Raw genomic sequence first — 14,937 nt, forward strand, 5'->3', positions numbered from 1 at the left:
GAACTTCTGATAGGTCCCTTAGCTTCAGTGTAAGGGAGCAGTAAATAAAAGCTAAGGGTGTAGCTATCTTCTGCAAGGCCAGCCAGATTCAAAGGGATGACGGTGGACAAGACATGTGAAAGCAGTAGTATACCATCCTGACGTGAAGGACTGAGGGTGTACGGCGCAGCAGGATTGGCTGTCTCTAAATGTGAAGGCCAGATGCTCTCTGAGCAGACTATAACCAGGGCTCTGGCCCCAACCTCTGAGGGGAAAGAAGAAAGAAACTACAGATGTTTAGCTGGAAGAAATAAAACTTCTCAAAAGCATAACACTTCAAATGTGTAAAGGGACTTGACTAATAATGAGTAAAGTTTTTCCAACTTTTATGACTACTGAAAATGTTGACTTCCAAGCTCTTCTTGAAAAAATTCAAAATTGTAGACTTAGTTTTATAATCTTCCTTAAATAATGGAAACTATGGGAGGGTTTATTTAAGTGGACTTTTGCAAAATTGCAAAGGAAGCCACTATTTTCCTTTTAATGGATTACTGGAAAATCGCTAGCAGCCAAGAGCATGTCAACACAGCCTTGGTAATAATAATTTATCAAAAGCTTTGCAAAATGTTACTCTTCCTGAGGATAGATGGGCAGCAAAATGCATTTAACTCAAACAGTGCACTGAATTCTCTTCCCTGACATCTCAGTAGAAATAGAAAGTGGCATAGCTAATGCCTGCTTACTTCCAGCCATGGAGAAGTCTTCCTTTGCACTAAATCCATTCTTGAATAGTTTTGGCTTCTGGAAAGTACAATTGAGCCAAAATTTATCATTATGTCCTCTGGGCTTGTGAGCCACAGCCCTATTCCTTTGTGTCCTAGGGAACAATTCTAAGGGACTTTAAGTTTGTTTTCAGGCTGCTGCCAAAACAAAATAACAGGTAGACTGCCTGCCCAAAGTATTTCAAGCAACCACGAAAAAGGTTTGAGATCATCTAGTAAAAGACCTTATTTTATAGCTATGAGCATTCAAGCCCATCCATAAGTCTGTTGAAGTGCCTTGTCTTTCTCAGGTGCAAGGAACAGTTGACATGTTGAGACTTGCTGACTAGTAACAGTTATTGCTTTGTTGGCAGTCAGTGCTTTGTACACCTGCTTCTCACAAATGCTCACACCAGATTCATTGTAATGTCTCCCCAGGAAGAACCATCCTCAGTTCATTGCCGCTTCAGACACATTTGCAGGCACACAGATTAGTCCAAGAACCATCCCTCATAGAGGGAATGTGAAGGGCAAAGCATGCCAAGAGAAACATAAGAACATTTGATTTAGCAAAAGAGACCTGTTGTTCTTCGTATAGGATTTGGGGAAGCTATTTTTACGTCTGCAGTAATAGAATGAAATGTGGGAGTAAATTAAAACTAGGGCACTTAGTTCTCTTTCTGATTCAAATATCAGATCAAATGAGGTCATCCTTTAGGGCGTTAGGCATGTCATTTATATCTTTTGGATTTAGACTTTGAGAATATAGAAACTGCTGGCACAGCTGATCCAATATTAGGAAGAAGGTTTGTTTCTTGAGAATAAGAGAAAGAAAATATCCAGAGGCATCTGGAAGAGTCCAGAAAGAAGGAAGTAGATTGGACATGGCCAGGTTTAGGGAAGGGGAGAGCAGGAGATGGAGAATAGAGCAGAGAGAGAGAGAGAGAGAGAGAGAGAGAGAGAGAGAGAGAGAGAGAGAGAGAGGAGGAGGAGGAGGATGGGGAGGAGGAGGGGGGAGGAGGAGGAGGGAAGGAGGGAGGGAGAGAACAGCAAGAGAGGATGTGGTGCAGACAAATCATGAGAATTATGAAGAACATAAGTAGCTGTGAGGCAGGGAGAACCTAGATGCTAGCATGAATTTTGGAGTGTATAACAGGTATTTGTGATACTCAAGGAGCCTGGAAGCCAATATGCTTATTGGTGCCATAGGTAGCAATGTGTCCCTTCTGTCAACAGTAAGGGAAATGAGTCCTTTTGGCTAATGGGAATCATTTTCACAAGTTCCCAAGGAATGCTAGATTTTATTTAACCTCCAGAAATCTTTCTGTAGTCCAGCTTCTGCTAATTCCTGGATAGATGGACATCTTGAGACCTAATAATCAGATTTGAAGAAATAACCTGTGGTCTCAGTCTGGCAAATTAAACTATCCATGTAAATAAGTGGATTAAGATGACTAAGCTCATTCAACAAATAGTCTAGACATCTATCCAAGGTTGTTCTTTTTTTTACAGTCCAGATATTGCTCCCCTCCCAGACCATCCTTCTACAGTTCCCATTCTTCCTCCCTCTGTCTTCTAAAGGATGTCCTGCTCCAGGCCTCTCCACACTCTGGGGCCTCAAGTTTCTTCAGGACTAGGAGCATCCTCTCTAACTGAGGCCGGACCAGGCAGTCCTCTGCTGTATATGTGTTGGGGGCCTCAGACCAGCTCATGTATATTGCCTGGTTGATGGCTCAGTGTCAGAGAGATCTCAGCCATCCTGGTTAGTTGAGACTGCTGGTCTTCCTACAGGATTACCCTCCTCAGCTTCTTCCAGCTTTTCCCTAATACAACCAAAAGGCTCACCAATTTCAGTCCAATATCTGAGAATAAGTATCTACTTCTGTCTCAGTCAGCTGCTCATTGGACCTCTCAGAGGACAGCCATGCTAGGCTCCTGTCTATAAGCACACCATAGCATCAGTGTTAGTGTCAGGCATTGGAGATTCCCCTTGAGCTAGATCGCAAGTTGGGCCAGTCACTGGACCTCCTTTCCCTCAGCCTCTTCTCCATGCTTGTCTCTGTAGTTCTTTCAGCCAGAAACAATTCAGGGTCAGAGGTTTTGACTGTGGGTTGGCAACCCCATCCCTCTACTTGATGCCCTGTCTTTCTAATGGAGGTGGACTCTACAAGTTCCCTCTCCCCATTGTTGGGCATTTCATCTAAGGTTCTTCCCTTTGAGTTCTGAGAGTCTCTCACCTCCCAGGTCTGTGGTACATCCTAGAGGGTTGTCCTACCTCCCACCTCCTGAGGTTGCACATTTTCATTCTTTCTGCTGTCCCTCAGCACGTCTCTCTTATCTCCTCCCCACCTCATACCTGATCATGTTCCCCTTTCCCCCTCCCCATCCACTCTCCCACCGAGGTCCCTCCCTCCTTCTGCCCCCTCCCCCCATGATTGCTTTTTTCTCCCTCCCAAGTGGGATTGAAGCATCCTCACTTGTGACCTTCTGCTTGTTAATCTTTTTAGTTCTGTAGATTGTATCCTAGGGATTCTGTATCCTAATTAGTGGATAATAATATCCACTTATTAGTGAGTACATACTTTGCATGTCCTTTGGTTCTCAGTTACCTCACTCAGGATGACATTTTCTAATTCCATCCACTTGCCTGCAAAACTCATGTTGTCCTTGTTCTTAACAACTGACTAGTATTGCAGTGTGTAAATGAACCACATTTTCTGTACCCACTCTTCGATTTAGGAACATTTGGGTCGTTTCATGCTTCTGGCTATCATAGATAAGGCCACTATAAACATGGTAGTGTGTGTGCCCCTATGGTATGGTAGGACATCTTTTGGATATATACCCAAAAGCAGTACATCTGGTCTTCTTCAGATAGATCTATTTCTGATTTTCTAAGGAACCTCCAGATTGATTTCCAGAGGGGTTGTCCCAGCTTGCAATGCCACCAGCAATGGAGGGGTGTTCCTCTTTCTTCACATCCTCTACAGCATGTGTTGTCACCTGAGGTTTTGATCTTAGTCATTCTGATTGGTATAAGGTGGAATCTCGGGGTCATTTGGATTTACATTTCCCTGATGACTAAGGACTTAACATTTCTTTAAGTGTTTCTCTGGCATTAGAGAGTCCTCTGTTTTGGATTCTCTGTTTAGTTCCTTGCCCCATTTTTTGATTGGGTTGTTTGGTTTTTTTGGGAGGTTAGTTCTTGAGTTCATTATATATTTTAGATATTAGCCCTCTATCAGATATGAGGTAATGAAGTTTTTTTCTCCAATCTGTAGATTGACAATTTGTCCTACTGATTATATTCATTGTCTTGTAGAAGAGATTCAGTTTCATGAGGTTGCATTTATCAATTCTTGATCTTAGAGCCTGAGTCATAGGCATTCTATTTAGGAAAGGGCCCCCTGCCCCATGCCAATGAGTTCAAGGCTCTTTCCCAACTTCTCTTCTATTAGAGTTAGTCTATCTGGCTAAATGTTGAGGTTCTTGCTTGAGTTGGACTTGAGCTTTGTACAAGGTGACAAATATGGATCTACTTTCTTTTTTTTTTTTTTTTTACATACTGACTACCAGTGATACCAGCACCATTTATTGAAGATGCTTTCTTTTTCCACTGTATATTTTTGGCTTTTTTTTTATCAAAGACCAAATGTCCATAAGTTTGTGGGTTTCTTTATGGGTCTTCAATCCTATTCCATTGATCTACCAGTCTGTCTCTATTCCAATACAATGCAGTTTTTATCACTATTATCCTGTAGTACAGCTTGAGGTCAGGAATGATCATTCACCCAGAACATTTTGGTAAGAATTATTTTCCCTATCCTAGGTTTTCTGTTTTTCCATATAAATTATTTGCATGTCTTTTAAGAATTGTGTTGGAGTTTTGATGGGGATTGCATTGAATCTGTAGATTGCTTTTGGTAGGATGGCCATTTTGACTATGTTAATCCTGCCAATCCATGAGCCTGGGAGATCTCTCCATTTTCTGAGGTCTTCATTCTTCACTTTCTTTCTTGAGAGACTTGAAGTTCTTATCATACAGAACTTTCACTGGAAGTTCTTATCATACAGACATTTCACTGGTTTGGTGAGAGTTACCACAATATATTTTACATTATTTGTGACTATTTTGAAGGGTGTTGTTTCCCTAATCTCTTTCTCAGCCTGTTTTTTATTTATATAAAGGAAGGCTACTGATTTGTTTGGGTTAATTTTTTATTCAGCCACTCTGGAGATGTTGTTTATCAGCTGTAGAAGTTCTCTGGCAGAATTTCCAGGGTCACTTATATATACTATCATACCTTCTTCAACTAGTGATACCTTGACTTCTTGTCAATTTGTATCCCTTTGATCTTCTTTTGTTGCTCTGGCTTAAACTTCTGGTATTATATTGAATTGATATGGAAAGAGTGGGCAACCTAATCTTGTCACTTATTTTTAGTAGGGTTGCTTCAAGTATCTTTCCATTTAATTTGATATTGGTTGTTGGTTTGCTGTATATTGCTTTTATTATGTTTAGATATGGGCTTTGAATTCCTGATCTCTCCAATACTTTTAATGTGATGGGGTGTTGTATTTTATCAATTGCTTCTTCAGCACCTAATGAGAAGATCCTGTGATTTTTTTTTCTTTGAGTTTGTTTATATAGTGGATTACATTAATGGATTTTCATATATTGAACCAACTTTGCATGCCTGGGATGAAGCCTACTTGATCATGATGAATGATGGTTTTGATATGTTCTTGGATTTGGTGTGCTAGAATTTTATTGAGTATTTTTGCATTGATGTTCATAAGAAAAATTGGTTTGAAGCTCTGTTTCTTTTCTGGGTCTTTGTATGGTTTTGCTTTCAGAGTAGTTGTGGATTCATAGAATGAATTAGCAGTGTTCCTTCTGTTTCTATTTTGTGGAACAGTTTAAGAAGTGTTGGTATTAGGTATTCTTTAAAGGTCTTATACAATTCTGCAGTAAAGCCATCTGGCCCTTGGTTTTTTGTTTTTTGTTTTTGTTTTTGTTTTTGTTTTTGTTTGTTTGTTTTTGTTTTTTTTTTCCTGACCAGGAGGTTTTTAATGGCTTCTATTTCTATAGGAGATATGGGTCTGTAGAGAATTTGCCTGCTCTTAATTTAACTTTAGTACATGTTATCTGTCTAGAAAACCATCCATTTTATCTAGATTTTCCAGTTTTGTTGAGTATAGGCTTTTTTAGTAGGATCTGATGATTTTTTTGTATTTCCTAAGTTTCTGTTGTTAAGTCGCCCTTTCATTTCTCATTTGGTTAATTTGAAAACTTTGTTAATTTGTCCTTAAGTATGTTTGGCTAGGAGTTGATCTATCTTGTTGATTTTTTTCAAATAACCAACTTTTGGGTTTGTTGACTCTTTGTATCATTCTCCTTGTTTCAAATTGTTTGATCCTCTTGGTTGTGTTTGCTTCTTTCTGTTCTAGAGCTTTCGGATGTGTTCTTAAGTTGCTAGTGTAGGATGTCTTCAATTTTTTTACAAGGGCACTTAGAGCTATAAATTTTCTTCTTAGCATTGCTTTCTTTATGTCCCATAAGTTTTGGTATGCTGTATCATCATTTCTATTGAATTCTAGGATGTCCTTCTTTATTTCTTCCCTGGTCAACTTATTGAATAGAGAGTCGTTTGGTTTCCATAGGTATGTGGGTTTTCTGCTGTTTTTGTTGCTGTTGAAGTTTAACCTTATTCTGTGGTGATCTAATAGGATACATGATTTTATTTCAATCTTCTTGTATCTGTTGATGCTTGTTTTGTGACAGATTATATGGTCAATTTTGGAGAAGTTACCATGAAGTTCTGAGAAGATATATTCTTTTGTTTTCGGGTGAAATGTTCTGTATTTATCTGTAAAGTCCATGTGGTTCATAACCTCTATTAGTTTCACTGTGTCTGTTTAGTTTCTGTTTCAATGACCTATCTATTGGTGAGAGTGGGGTGTTCAAGTCTCCCACTGTTATCATTCAGTGTTTAATGTGACCTTTGAGCTATCGTAAAGTTTCTATTATGAATGTTGCATTTTGGGTATAGAAGTTCAGAATCGAGACTTTCTCTTGGTGGACTTTTCCTTTGATGAGTATGAAGTATCTTTCCCATCTTGCTTGATAATGTTTAGTTGAAAGTCTATTTTATTGGATATTAGGATAGCAAGTCCGTCTTGTTTCTTGGCACCATTTGCTCGGAATACTTTTTTCACCCTTTTACTCTGAGATACTGTCTGTCTTTGACATTGAGGTATGCATGGTTCCTGTAAGCAACAAAATGCTGGATCCTGCTTGCATATCCAGTTTGTTAGTTTATGTCTTTTTATTGGGGAATTGAGATTGTTGACATTTAAAGATATTAAAGATGATTGTTAGTTCCTGGTATGTTTGTTGTTATAAGTGGCATTATGTGTATGATTTTTTTCCTTTTGTTTTTGTGGTGAGATTATTAATTTCTTGTTATTTCAAGTGGGAGACCCTCCTTGTGTTGGTGTTTTACTTCTAGAATCCTCTGAAGGGCTGGATTGATAGATAAACATTGTTTAAATATGGTTTTGTCATGGAATATTTTGGTTTCTCCATCTATCAAGATTAAGACTTTTGCAGAGCCTAGTAGCCTGGGGTGACATTTGTGTTCTCTTAGGGTCTGCATGACCTCTCTCCAGGCTCTTCTGACTTTTTGGGTCTCTGTTGAGAAGTCTGGTATAATTCTGATAGGTTTGTCTTTATATATTACTTGGCCTTTTTCCTTTACAGCTTTTAATATTCTTCCATTGCTCTGTATATTTAGTGTTTTCATTATTATGTAATAGGACTATTTTTTCCTTCTCTAATTTATTTGGTGTTTTGTAGGCTTCTTGTACATTTATAACCATCTCTTCCTTTAGGTTGGGGAAGTTTTCTTCAATGATTTTGTTGAAGACATTTTCTTGTCCTTTGAGCTGGGAATCGTCACTTTATTCTTTTCCCATTATTCTTGGTTGGTCTTTCCTTTGTGTCCTGGATTTCCTAGATGTTTTGGGTTAGGAGTTTTATATGATTTGTAATTTCTCTGACTGTTGTACCAATATTTTCTAAAGTATCTTCTATACCTGAGATTCTCTCTTCTATCTCTTGTATTCTGTTGTTGATATTTACATCTGTAGCTCCCGATCTCTTTCCTAGGTTTTCCATTTCCAGGGTTACTTCCATTTGTGATTTCTGTACTGTTTCTACTTCCGTTTTTAGGTCTTGGACTGCTTTGTTCAACTCCTTCACCTGTTTGATTGTGTTTTCCTGTATTTCTTTAAGGGATTCCTTTCCTCTTTAAGGGCTTCTACCTATTTACCTATGTTGTCCTGTATTTCATTCAGTAGCTTATTTATATCCTCCTTAAATGATTCTATTATCTTCATGAGATAGGAATTTTGGTCAGCATCATGATTTTCAGGTGTGTTGGTGTATCCGGGTCTTGGTAGAACTGGATTCCAATGGTGCCATTATATTGGCTTCTGTTGCTTATGGTCTTGCACTTGCCTCCTGCCATCTGGTTATCTCTCGTGTTAACTGGCCTGGATGTTTCTGTCTGGAGCCTATCTCCTGTGTCCCTGTGTTGCTGCATGTCTTCTGGGAGACCTGTGGCCCTGGCTACGGCAGGTCTTCTGGGAGGTCTTCAGACTGTAGGGTCTTCAGAGAGGCAGACAGGGTGAAGGTGTGCCCCGATGACAGAAGGTGAAGGCCAGAAGGGAGGTAGAGATTGAACATATGGAATAGGCCTGTGTATGCTGGATTCCTCTGGGGCCCAACTGCTGAGGTTGTTTGGGAGGGTCCCTCACCTGGGTGCAGCCGATCTCCTGGCAGGCCTTCAGCCTGTGGTGTCTTCAGAGGAACAGACACATTGATTATATGCCCCAGTAAAAGATGTAGGTCCCTATCCAAGTTTCTTAATAATCTTACCTTCCTAATAACCCCTTAAAGAAGAAATTTCTAGAATCTACTGTGTCTATTAACCATAATTTTGAAGACATGGAGATGTGCTAAGATAATATCCTGAAATATCCAAACCTGGGTTCTGAACACAGCAGTGTGGAATCTGTTTCTTACCCTTAGCCACTGTTTACTTTGCCTAGCAGAAAGCAAACAGACACAGTGAGTGAAAATAAAGTATCACAAGGAAAAGAACACAAAGGTGAGAAGATCATAGAGAGCCAAAGGGCACACAGGAGAGGTGTGTCCTTTATATAAAGGCCAGGGAAAGCCACTTTAGGGGTGACATCTCAACTGGGCTTTCAGTGAAAGAAGAAATAAGACAGACATCTCACTCTCTGGGAAAGAATGTAGGTAGATGGCATGAAGGTATAGAGGTGAATGGGTGTCAGTGTAACAGAATGTGAAATATTGGTGACTATACCAAGGGACTTTGTGACTGTCCAGAGAGGTTCGGGGTGGGGGGAATTATCTCCACTTGTTGCCAATGAGAAGTTTAGTCTGGTGTCTTTGTCTCTGTGAGCTACTGTAAGAGAACAATTGATGTTTATAAATGAATGACAAACAGAAGTATATTTCTGGAGGCTAGGCATTCTAACACAAAACTGTTGGCCTACAAAGAGAGTCCTCTTGACCTGTCATTACACAGCAAAAGGTGAGAGACTAAAACACCAAAAGAGGACAGGAGTCCTAAAACAGCACCAATCCTATAATGAGGATAGAAGCCTCATAGTCCAGGCACATCTTAACTGAGTCTAATCACCTCTTAAATATTCCACATTTTTGTTTGTTTGTTTGATTGGTTGGTTGGTTGCTTTGGTCTGGTTTGTTTTTTTTTTTTTTTTTTTTTTTGGCTTGGCTTGGTTTTGAAACAGAATCTATAACTCTGTAGCCAAAACTGTTCTAGAACTTACTGTGTAATCAGGCTGGCCTCAAATTCCTGGTAATCCTCCTGCCTCAGAATCCTGAATATGTAAGCAATTTAAGCTTTGTATAAGCTCTGAATGTATAAGGATTGCAAGCATAAGCCACTATGTCCTACCATTTAAAAATAATATAATAGCAATTAAAATCTAACATGGATTTCACAGCAGATGACTACCCTAACCATAGCAACCATGATAGCAGTATCTTTTGACAATAACTATGCATAATTTTTATTTTATAAAGTTAGTATTTTTTTTAAATCCAACATTAAGGTGGTCGAACAAATAATACATGCAAGTATATGATCCTCAGGCTACTCATTCTCTGCCTTTATTTATTTTTTGTATTATCTGTTTACTTATTTATTTGTGTGTGTGTGTGTGTGTGTGTGTGTGTGTGTGTGTGTGTGTGTGTGTATGCCCATGAGCATGTAAACACATGCAGGCACACACATGAATACATGCACTTATACCCACAGGTCTACAGCATGCATCTGGAGGTCACAGGACAACTTTCGGTAGTTAGTTCTCTCCTTTCATTGAGTGGATACTAGAGCTCTAGTCAATGACATCATGGTGGGTAACAGATTCCTTTACCTGCTGAGCCATCTGTTCTCCTACCACCTGACCTCTTTTAAGGTCTCTGTCTAATTTTGCACATATGAGGACACAGACCTGAGGGGGAAAGAAACTTGACCCAGAGGTGGTGGCCAAGTTAATATAAATAATCAAGGCTCTAGAGTTAGTTTACTTAGGTTTAAACATTGGGTGTAGAAGTGTTCCAACCCTAGAGAAGCAAAAGCAGTCAGTGCTTGCTGTTGTTATCATGAGTCCCAGGTATCCTCTTTTTCTCCCTGCCTGTTTTATATCAGGTACAAGCATGACCTTCGTGTCAATCAGCTGTGCCAAGTGTTTAGTGAAAATAAAGCTTTTGTTGTCCTTATTTAGGTGCCACTGCAGTCTCCATTGTTATAAGACTGAAGCAGTGTTGATTTAAAAAAAAAGTATGCTGTTTCTTAGAAATGTTTCTTTGGATTTATATGTGAAACTGGTTGGATTCTCTGAGCTCTTGCAAGGACCAAAAGTAAATCAAAGAAGCAATTTATTCCTCTGAGCGAGATGTGACCTTGCATCCCATCAGCCAGCCCATTCTCCTGAAGAGCTTGGATGAGAAGCGGTGCCCCAGGATTTATTGGCACTTGATCATTAGCAAAGGGATGCTGAGCCTGGCACAGCTGATGCTTCAGCTTGGGGAAGGAGATGGCTTGTGAATCTTTCCACCTTAAGGAAATTGTATTTTCCACCTTGTATTAGAGGGCTGTAAATTAAGGTGATAAAATGCCAGGGAAAAAATGGGATCTAAACTATGTTAAGGAAATTTTATGAATTTCACTCATGTTTGTTTGTCTTGCAATAGAAGAATGACCATATATTTCTGACCTCAGTAGATCAGTATTCACAGAGGTCTTAGGAAATTATGAGCTGGTCCTGAGTTTTCAGAGTGGGATACATGTTCGAGCAACATTGGTGTAGGGTGAGAACTTAGCAGAAAAGCAAAAGCCCAGTTCTCAGCTCTGATCTCTGATGTCAACAACTCTGGGAATGGGCTGAACAAACGATGTTTTAAGTACCTTGCCTGGTGATTCTGAGGCAAGATTGACTTTGCTAACCTAATCTCATATTGACATTATCCAAATGATTATTTTTTTAAATAAAAGTATATCATAAACTACACTCTTACCTTGCAGCCAAGACTAGAAGTAGAATGAGATTTACCATCCCTTACTTACCACATTCAGAGTGAGACCATGCTTTTCTGTGGGGCTGCCTTTAGCACTGTAGGAGTTTCTGCCATGACTTTGGTCTCTACTCACTAAACAGGTAGCTATATGTGACATTCAATTATGTCTGCCAACAGTGATGACTGGCCCATTCCCATGCCACGACGGGCAAAAATGTGCCCACCCTCTTAACTCTGCAAAGAAGTATAGAATAAAGGTACCAGTAAGTGTCCAAAACACCCAAGGCAGCTGCCTACTGGTGTCATCCATCATTCTTTTTATCCCATGGGAAGCTGAAGAAGGGAGGCTCTTTTGATTTCAGACTTAGGCTTAGGAATCAATTTCCTGCCACTTCTCCATGATGAGAGATCCCTGGGTCTCAGTGCCCCCACCTGTAAAAAGGTAAAATAACACCTATATTATGTGACATTGAAAAGTTACCTGTAAGGGTCAGAATTTGCAATGTATTTGCTAGGCAGACAATGGCAGGTACACATTTTATTCCTTTGTATTTTGTTCCCTATGTGGGTAAGGGACCATCAAAGCCTCAAGCTAATATGTTTTTAGGAAACCTAGCCAGCCTCCTCAACAGATACATTGCAGTCCAAAGTCAGCATCTAAGAGGCCCAGGAAGGAAAACAAAGGTGCACAAGTTACACAGAAGTACCTCACTTCCCAGTGGTCACTGATGGCCTCCTCTATGGGGTCCTTTAAAGGAGTTGCAGTGGGAGGGAAAGTAGAAAGCTCATTGCCCTTGCCTTTCACAACCAGTCTATATGTGCAGAAATGTCCTCTTTCAAGAAGGGGCTCGAGACCCCATATGTACAACAATGCCAAGCAACCAGAGCTTCCAGGGCCTAAGCCACTACCTAAAGACTATACGTGGACTGACCCTGGACTCTGACCTCATAGGTAGCAATGAATATCCTAGTAAGAGCACCAGTGGAAGGGGAAGCCCTGGGTCCTGCTAAGACTGAACCCCCAGTGAACTAGACTGGTGGGGGGAGGGCGGCAATGGGGGGAGGGTTGGGAGGGGAACACCCATAAGGAAGGGGAGGGGGGAGGGGGATGTTTGCCCGGATACCGGGAAAGGGAATAACACTCGAAATGTATATAAGAAATACTCAAGTTAATAAAAAAAAAAAAAAGAAGTTTCTGGATAATAACAACCTGCTGAGTGTTTCTTGTTCTAGGAACCCCTGCTGTGTGTGTTCATCTTGCTCCATTTGAGCCTGCGTAGATAAGCTTTCTTAAATTGTTCCTTCAACCTAACCCTCAATCTTTGCAAAATTTTGAAAAGTGGGTGGGTTTGTCCCATTTTATAGTAAAGGGAACTGAAGTTAAGAGAGATGAAGAAAATGACCTAGGGTCCCACAGAACCAAGTCAATTCTGAAGCCAAGGCTCCTGATGTGTCACTGATTGTGCATTCTTAAGGAGATGTTCACTCTTCTATATTTCAATACACGTTAACTTACCCATGTGAAAAACAACGACAGGTTGCTGCTATCCTTTCCCACCTCAACTCCTCCTTCCAACTCTTCCCTCCACAACATGGTGGCAGCAGACTTGACCCTCGCCATCACGAATGAGCCTTCTGAGTGTGAGCAGGCTGCCAGAGCTCTCCCATTATTTTACAGTTCACTAGCACACTGAGCTAAAAAAGAATATACCGTATCTTTGTGCATCAGTTAGAACAGCAGATGACACGGCTCTTTCTGCCTGGGCAGGTCTTGTACCGATGGAACAGGCAAAGCAGTACATCTGTCATTGAAACGAACAAAACGTCAGTGGAGCTTTCTCTACCTTTCGATGAAGACTACATCATAGAGATCAAGCCATTCAGTGACGGAGGAGATGGCAGCAGCAGTGAGCAGATCCGAATCCCAAAGATATCAAGTAAGAACTTTTTTCATCTTCCCCTTTCCTACTGCGTCACTCTCCGAGATGACTCAAGGCTTTAAGGAAATTGAGCCCGATAAGAAAGAGTCATAATTAAGGTGAATGACAAGAGCATCCTTTCTTCCATAACTGGTGTTTTCCGATTTCAAGAAACTTCATGCAGAAGAACCTCTTTGCCTAGTTTTGATGGATTGAGTCTGTGACCAACCAAAGTAGTAAATGAAGGCTGCCCCTTATAAGGCGTGAAGGGTTGTTTCATATTGACCCATTTGGCTAACAAGTACATAGTCCCCTAACTAACTAGCCTCGATAGTTAATGAACAATGCAGTTAGGAAGAATAGACAAAAAGGTTTGGTTGTTGTCATTGTTGTTTAAGAAAGGTCTCACTATGGAGCACAACTGGTCTGGAACTTGCTGCATAGACCAGGCTGGCCTTGAACTCACAGAGATCCACCTGCCTCTGCCTCCCCAGTGCTAGTACTCTGCCCAAAAAGTTCTTACCAAGGCTGTGGTGTTTTATCCCTGGTAAACTAATGTTATTTAGTCTCGAGTTAGAAACATTTTGAAGTTAACGTGATATATTTTGATTGAGAATATGAAATCTATGTGTTAAAAACATATAGTTAATTGTCTCCATTTTTAAATGTTGCTAAATACTATATAAGAGTAGCTTTTGTGAGCAAATGCATTCTATTGTGTTTTTAAGTTTTATGTTTACAAATAATCTCATCAGCATACAAATTTTTGTTGTATGATTTTATTTTAATAAAAAGAAAATGTATCGAGTCAAAAATCAGAATAATGATTGGCAGCAGCTGGTGAGTGGAGCGTGGCAGTTTAGTGAATATTTGCGTACGATTTGGCATGATTTAGAAAGCATCTAGAAAGAGTAGAGCTGCTTACATAGCATCTGAAAGTACTGCCAATGGATTGCACTTTTTTTTGGTCTTTGTTTTGCTTTGTTTTTTGTATTTTGTCTTCATTTTGGCACGTAGGATCCCACAAAGTAGCCCTGATTGACTCTGGGTTAGTTACATAAAGGAAGCTGTCTTCCGGCTAGCAGAAATCGTTCTGCCTCTGCTTCCTAAGTGCTAGGATTAGAGCCTTTAGTTCTTCTTTAGTTCACATGGTTCCTTTGTTTATGGAGTGTTTTACACTGATAAAGAGGAGATTAGGTTGATATCCAAGTTGCCACTAGGTATTTAGGGATGTATTTTTCTGCCCTTTGCATTTGAGGTATGGGTATTATAGGATCAGTGCTGGCTAGAGTTATAAACTTTCAAGCTATCACAGAGAGATAATATTTTAAACCATGGGTGATATCCTCTGAGACCCTAATTTTAGAGCTGGAGTAAGTATCTTCTAGGTGTCCATCATTTTATTTTTCAAAGGAAAATGCTGTTATGTCTTACAGATAGGAAATGGTAACAAAGTAGCCCTGAAGTAATTTTATTTCTGTGAAATTTTTTCAGTTCAGAAGAGTAAAGAGCTCCTTGGTCATTTCATCTGTTCTGTGAATGCCTATCATTTAGGAATGATTAAATAAGTACTTATCTGTGTTCTAGAATAGTTCAGGGTTTAGTGAGAAACTGGGGCCAAAGCCAAGCCCCAGAGATG

General features: G+C 40.0%; 1 protein-coding gene across 10 annotated transcripts in view; it reads left to right on the forward strand.

The window, feature by feature from the left end:
- Nucleotides 1-14,937, forward strand: part of Cntn4 (contactin 4) — a 997,076-nt gene that overhangs the window by 978,822 nt on the left and 3,317 nt on the right. For all 10 annotated transcript variants that reach the window (XM_063285413.1, XM_063285414.1, XM_063285416.1 and 7 more), the window contains one exon: nucleotides 13,148-13,316. In XM_063285413.1, the coding sequence (XP_063141483.1) occupies nucleotides 13,148-13,316 (169 nt within the window). The remainder of the gene's footprint in view (nucleotides 1-13,147; nucleotides 13,317-14,937) is intronic.

Source organism: Rattus norvegicus, chromosome 4 (assembly GCF_036323735.1).
Source record: "Rattus norvegicus strain BN/NHsdMcwi chromosome 4, GRCr8, whole genome shotgun sequence".
In the NCBI taxonomy this organism is placed as follows: domain Eukaryota; kingdom Metazoa; phylum Chordata; class Mammalia; order Rodentia; family Muridae; genus Rattus; species Rattus norvegicus.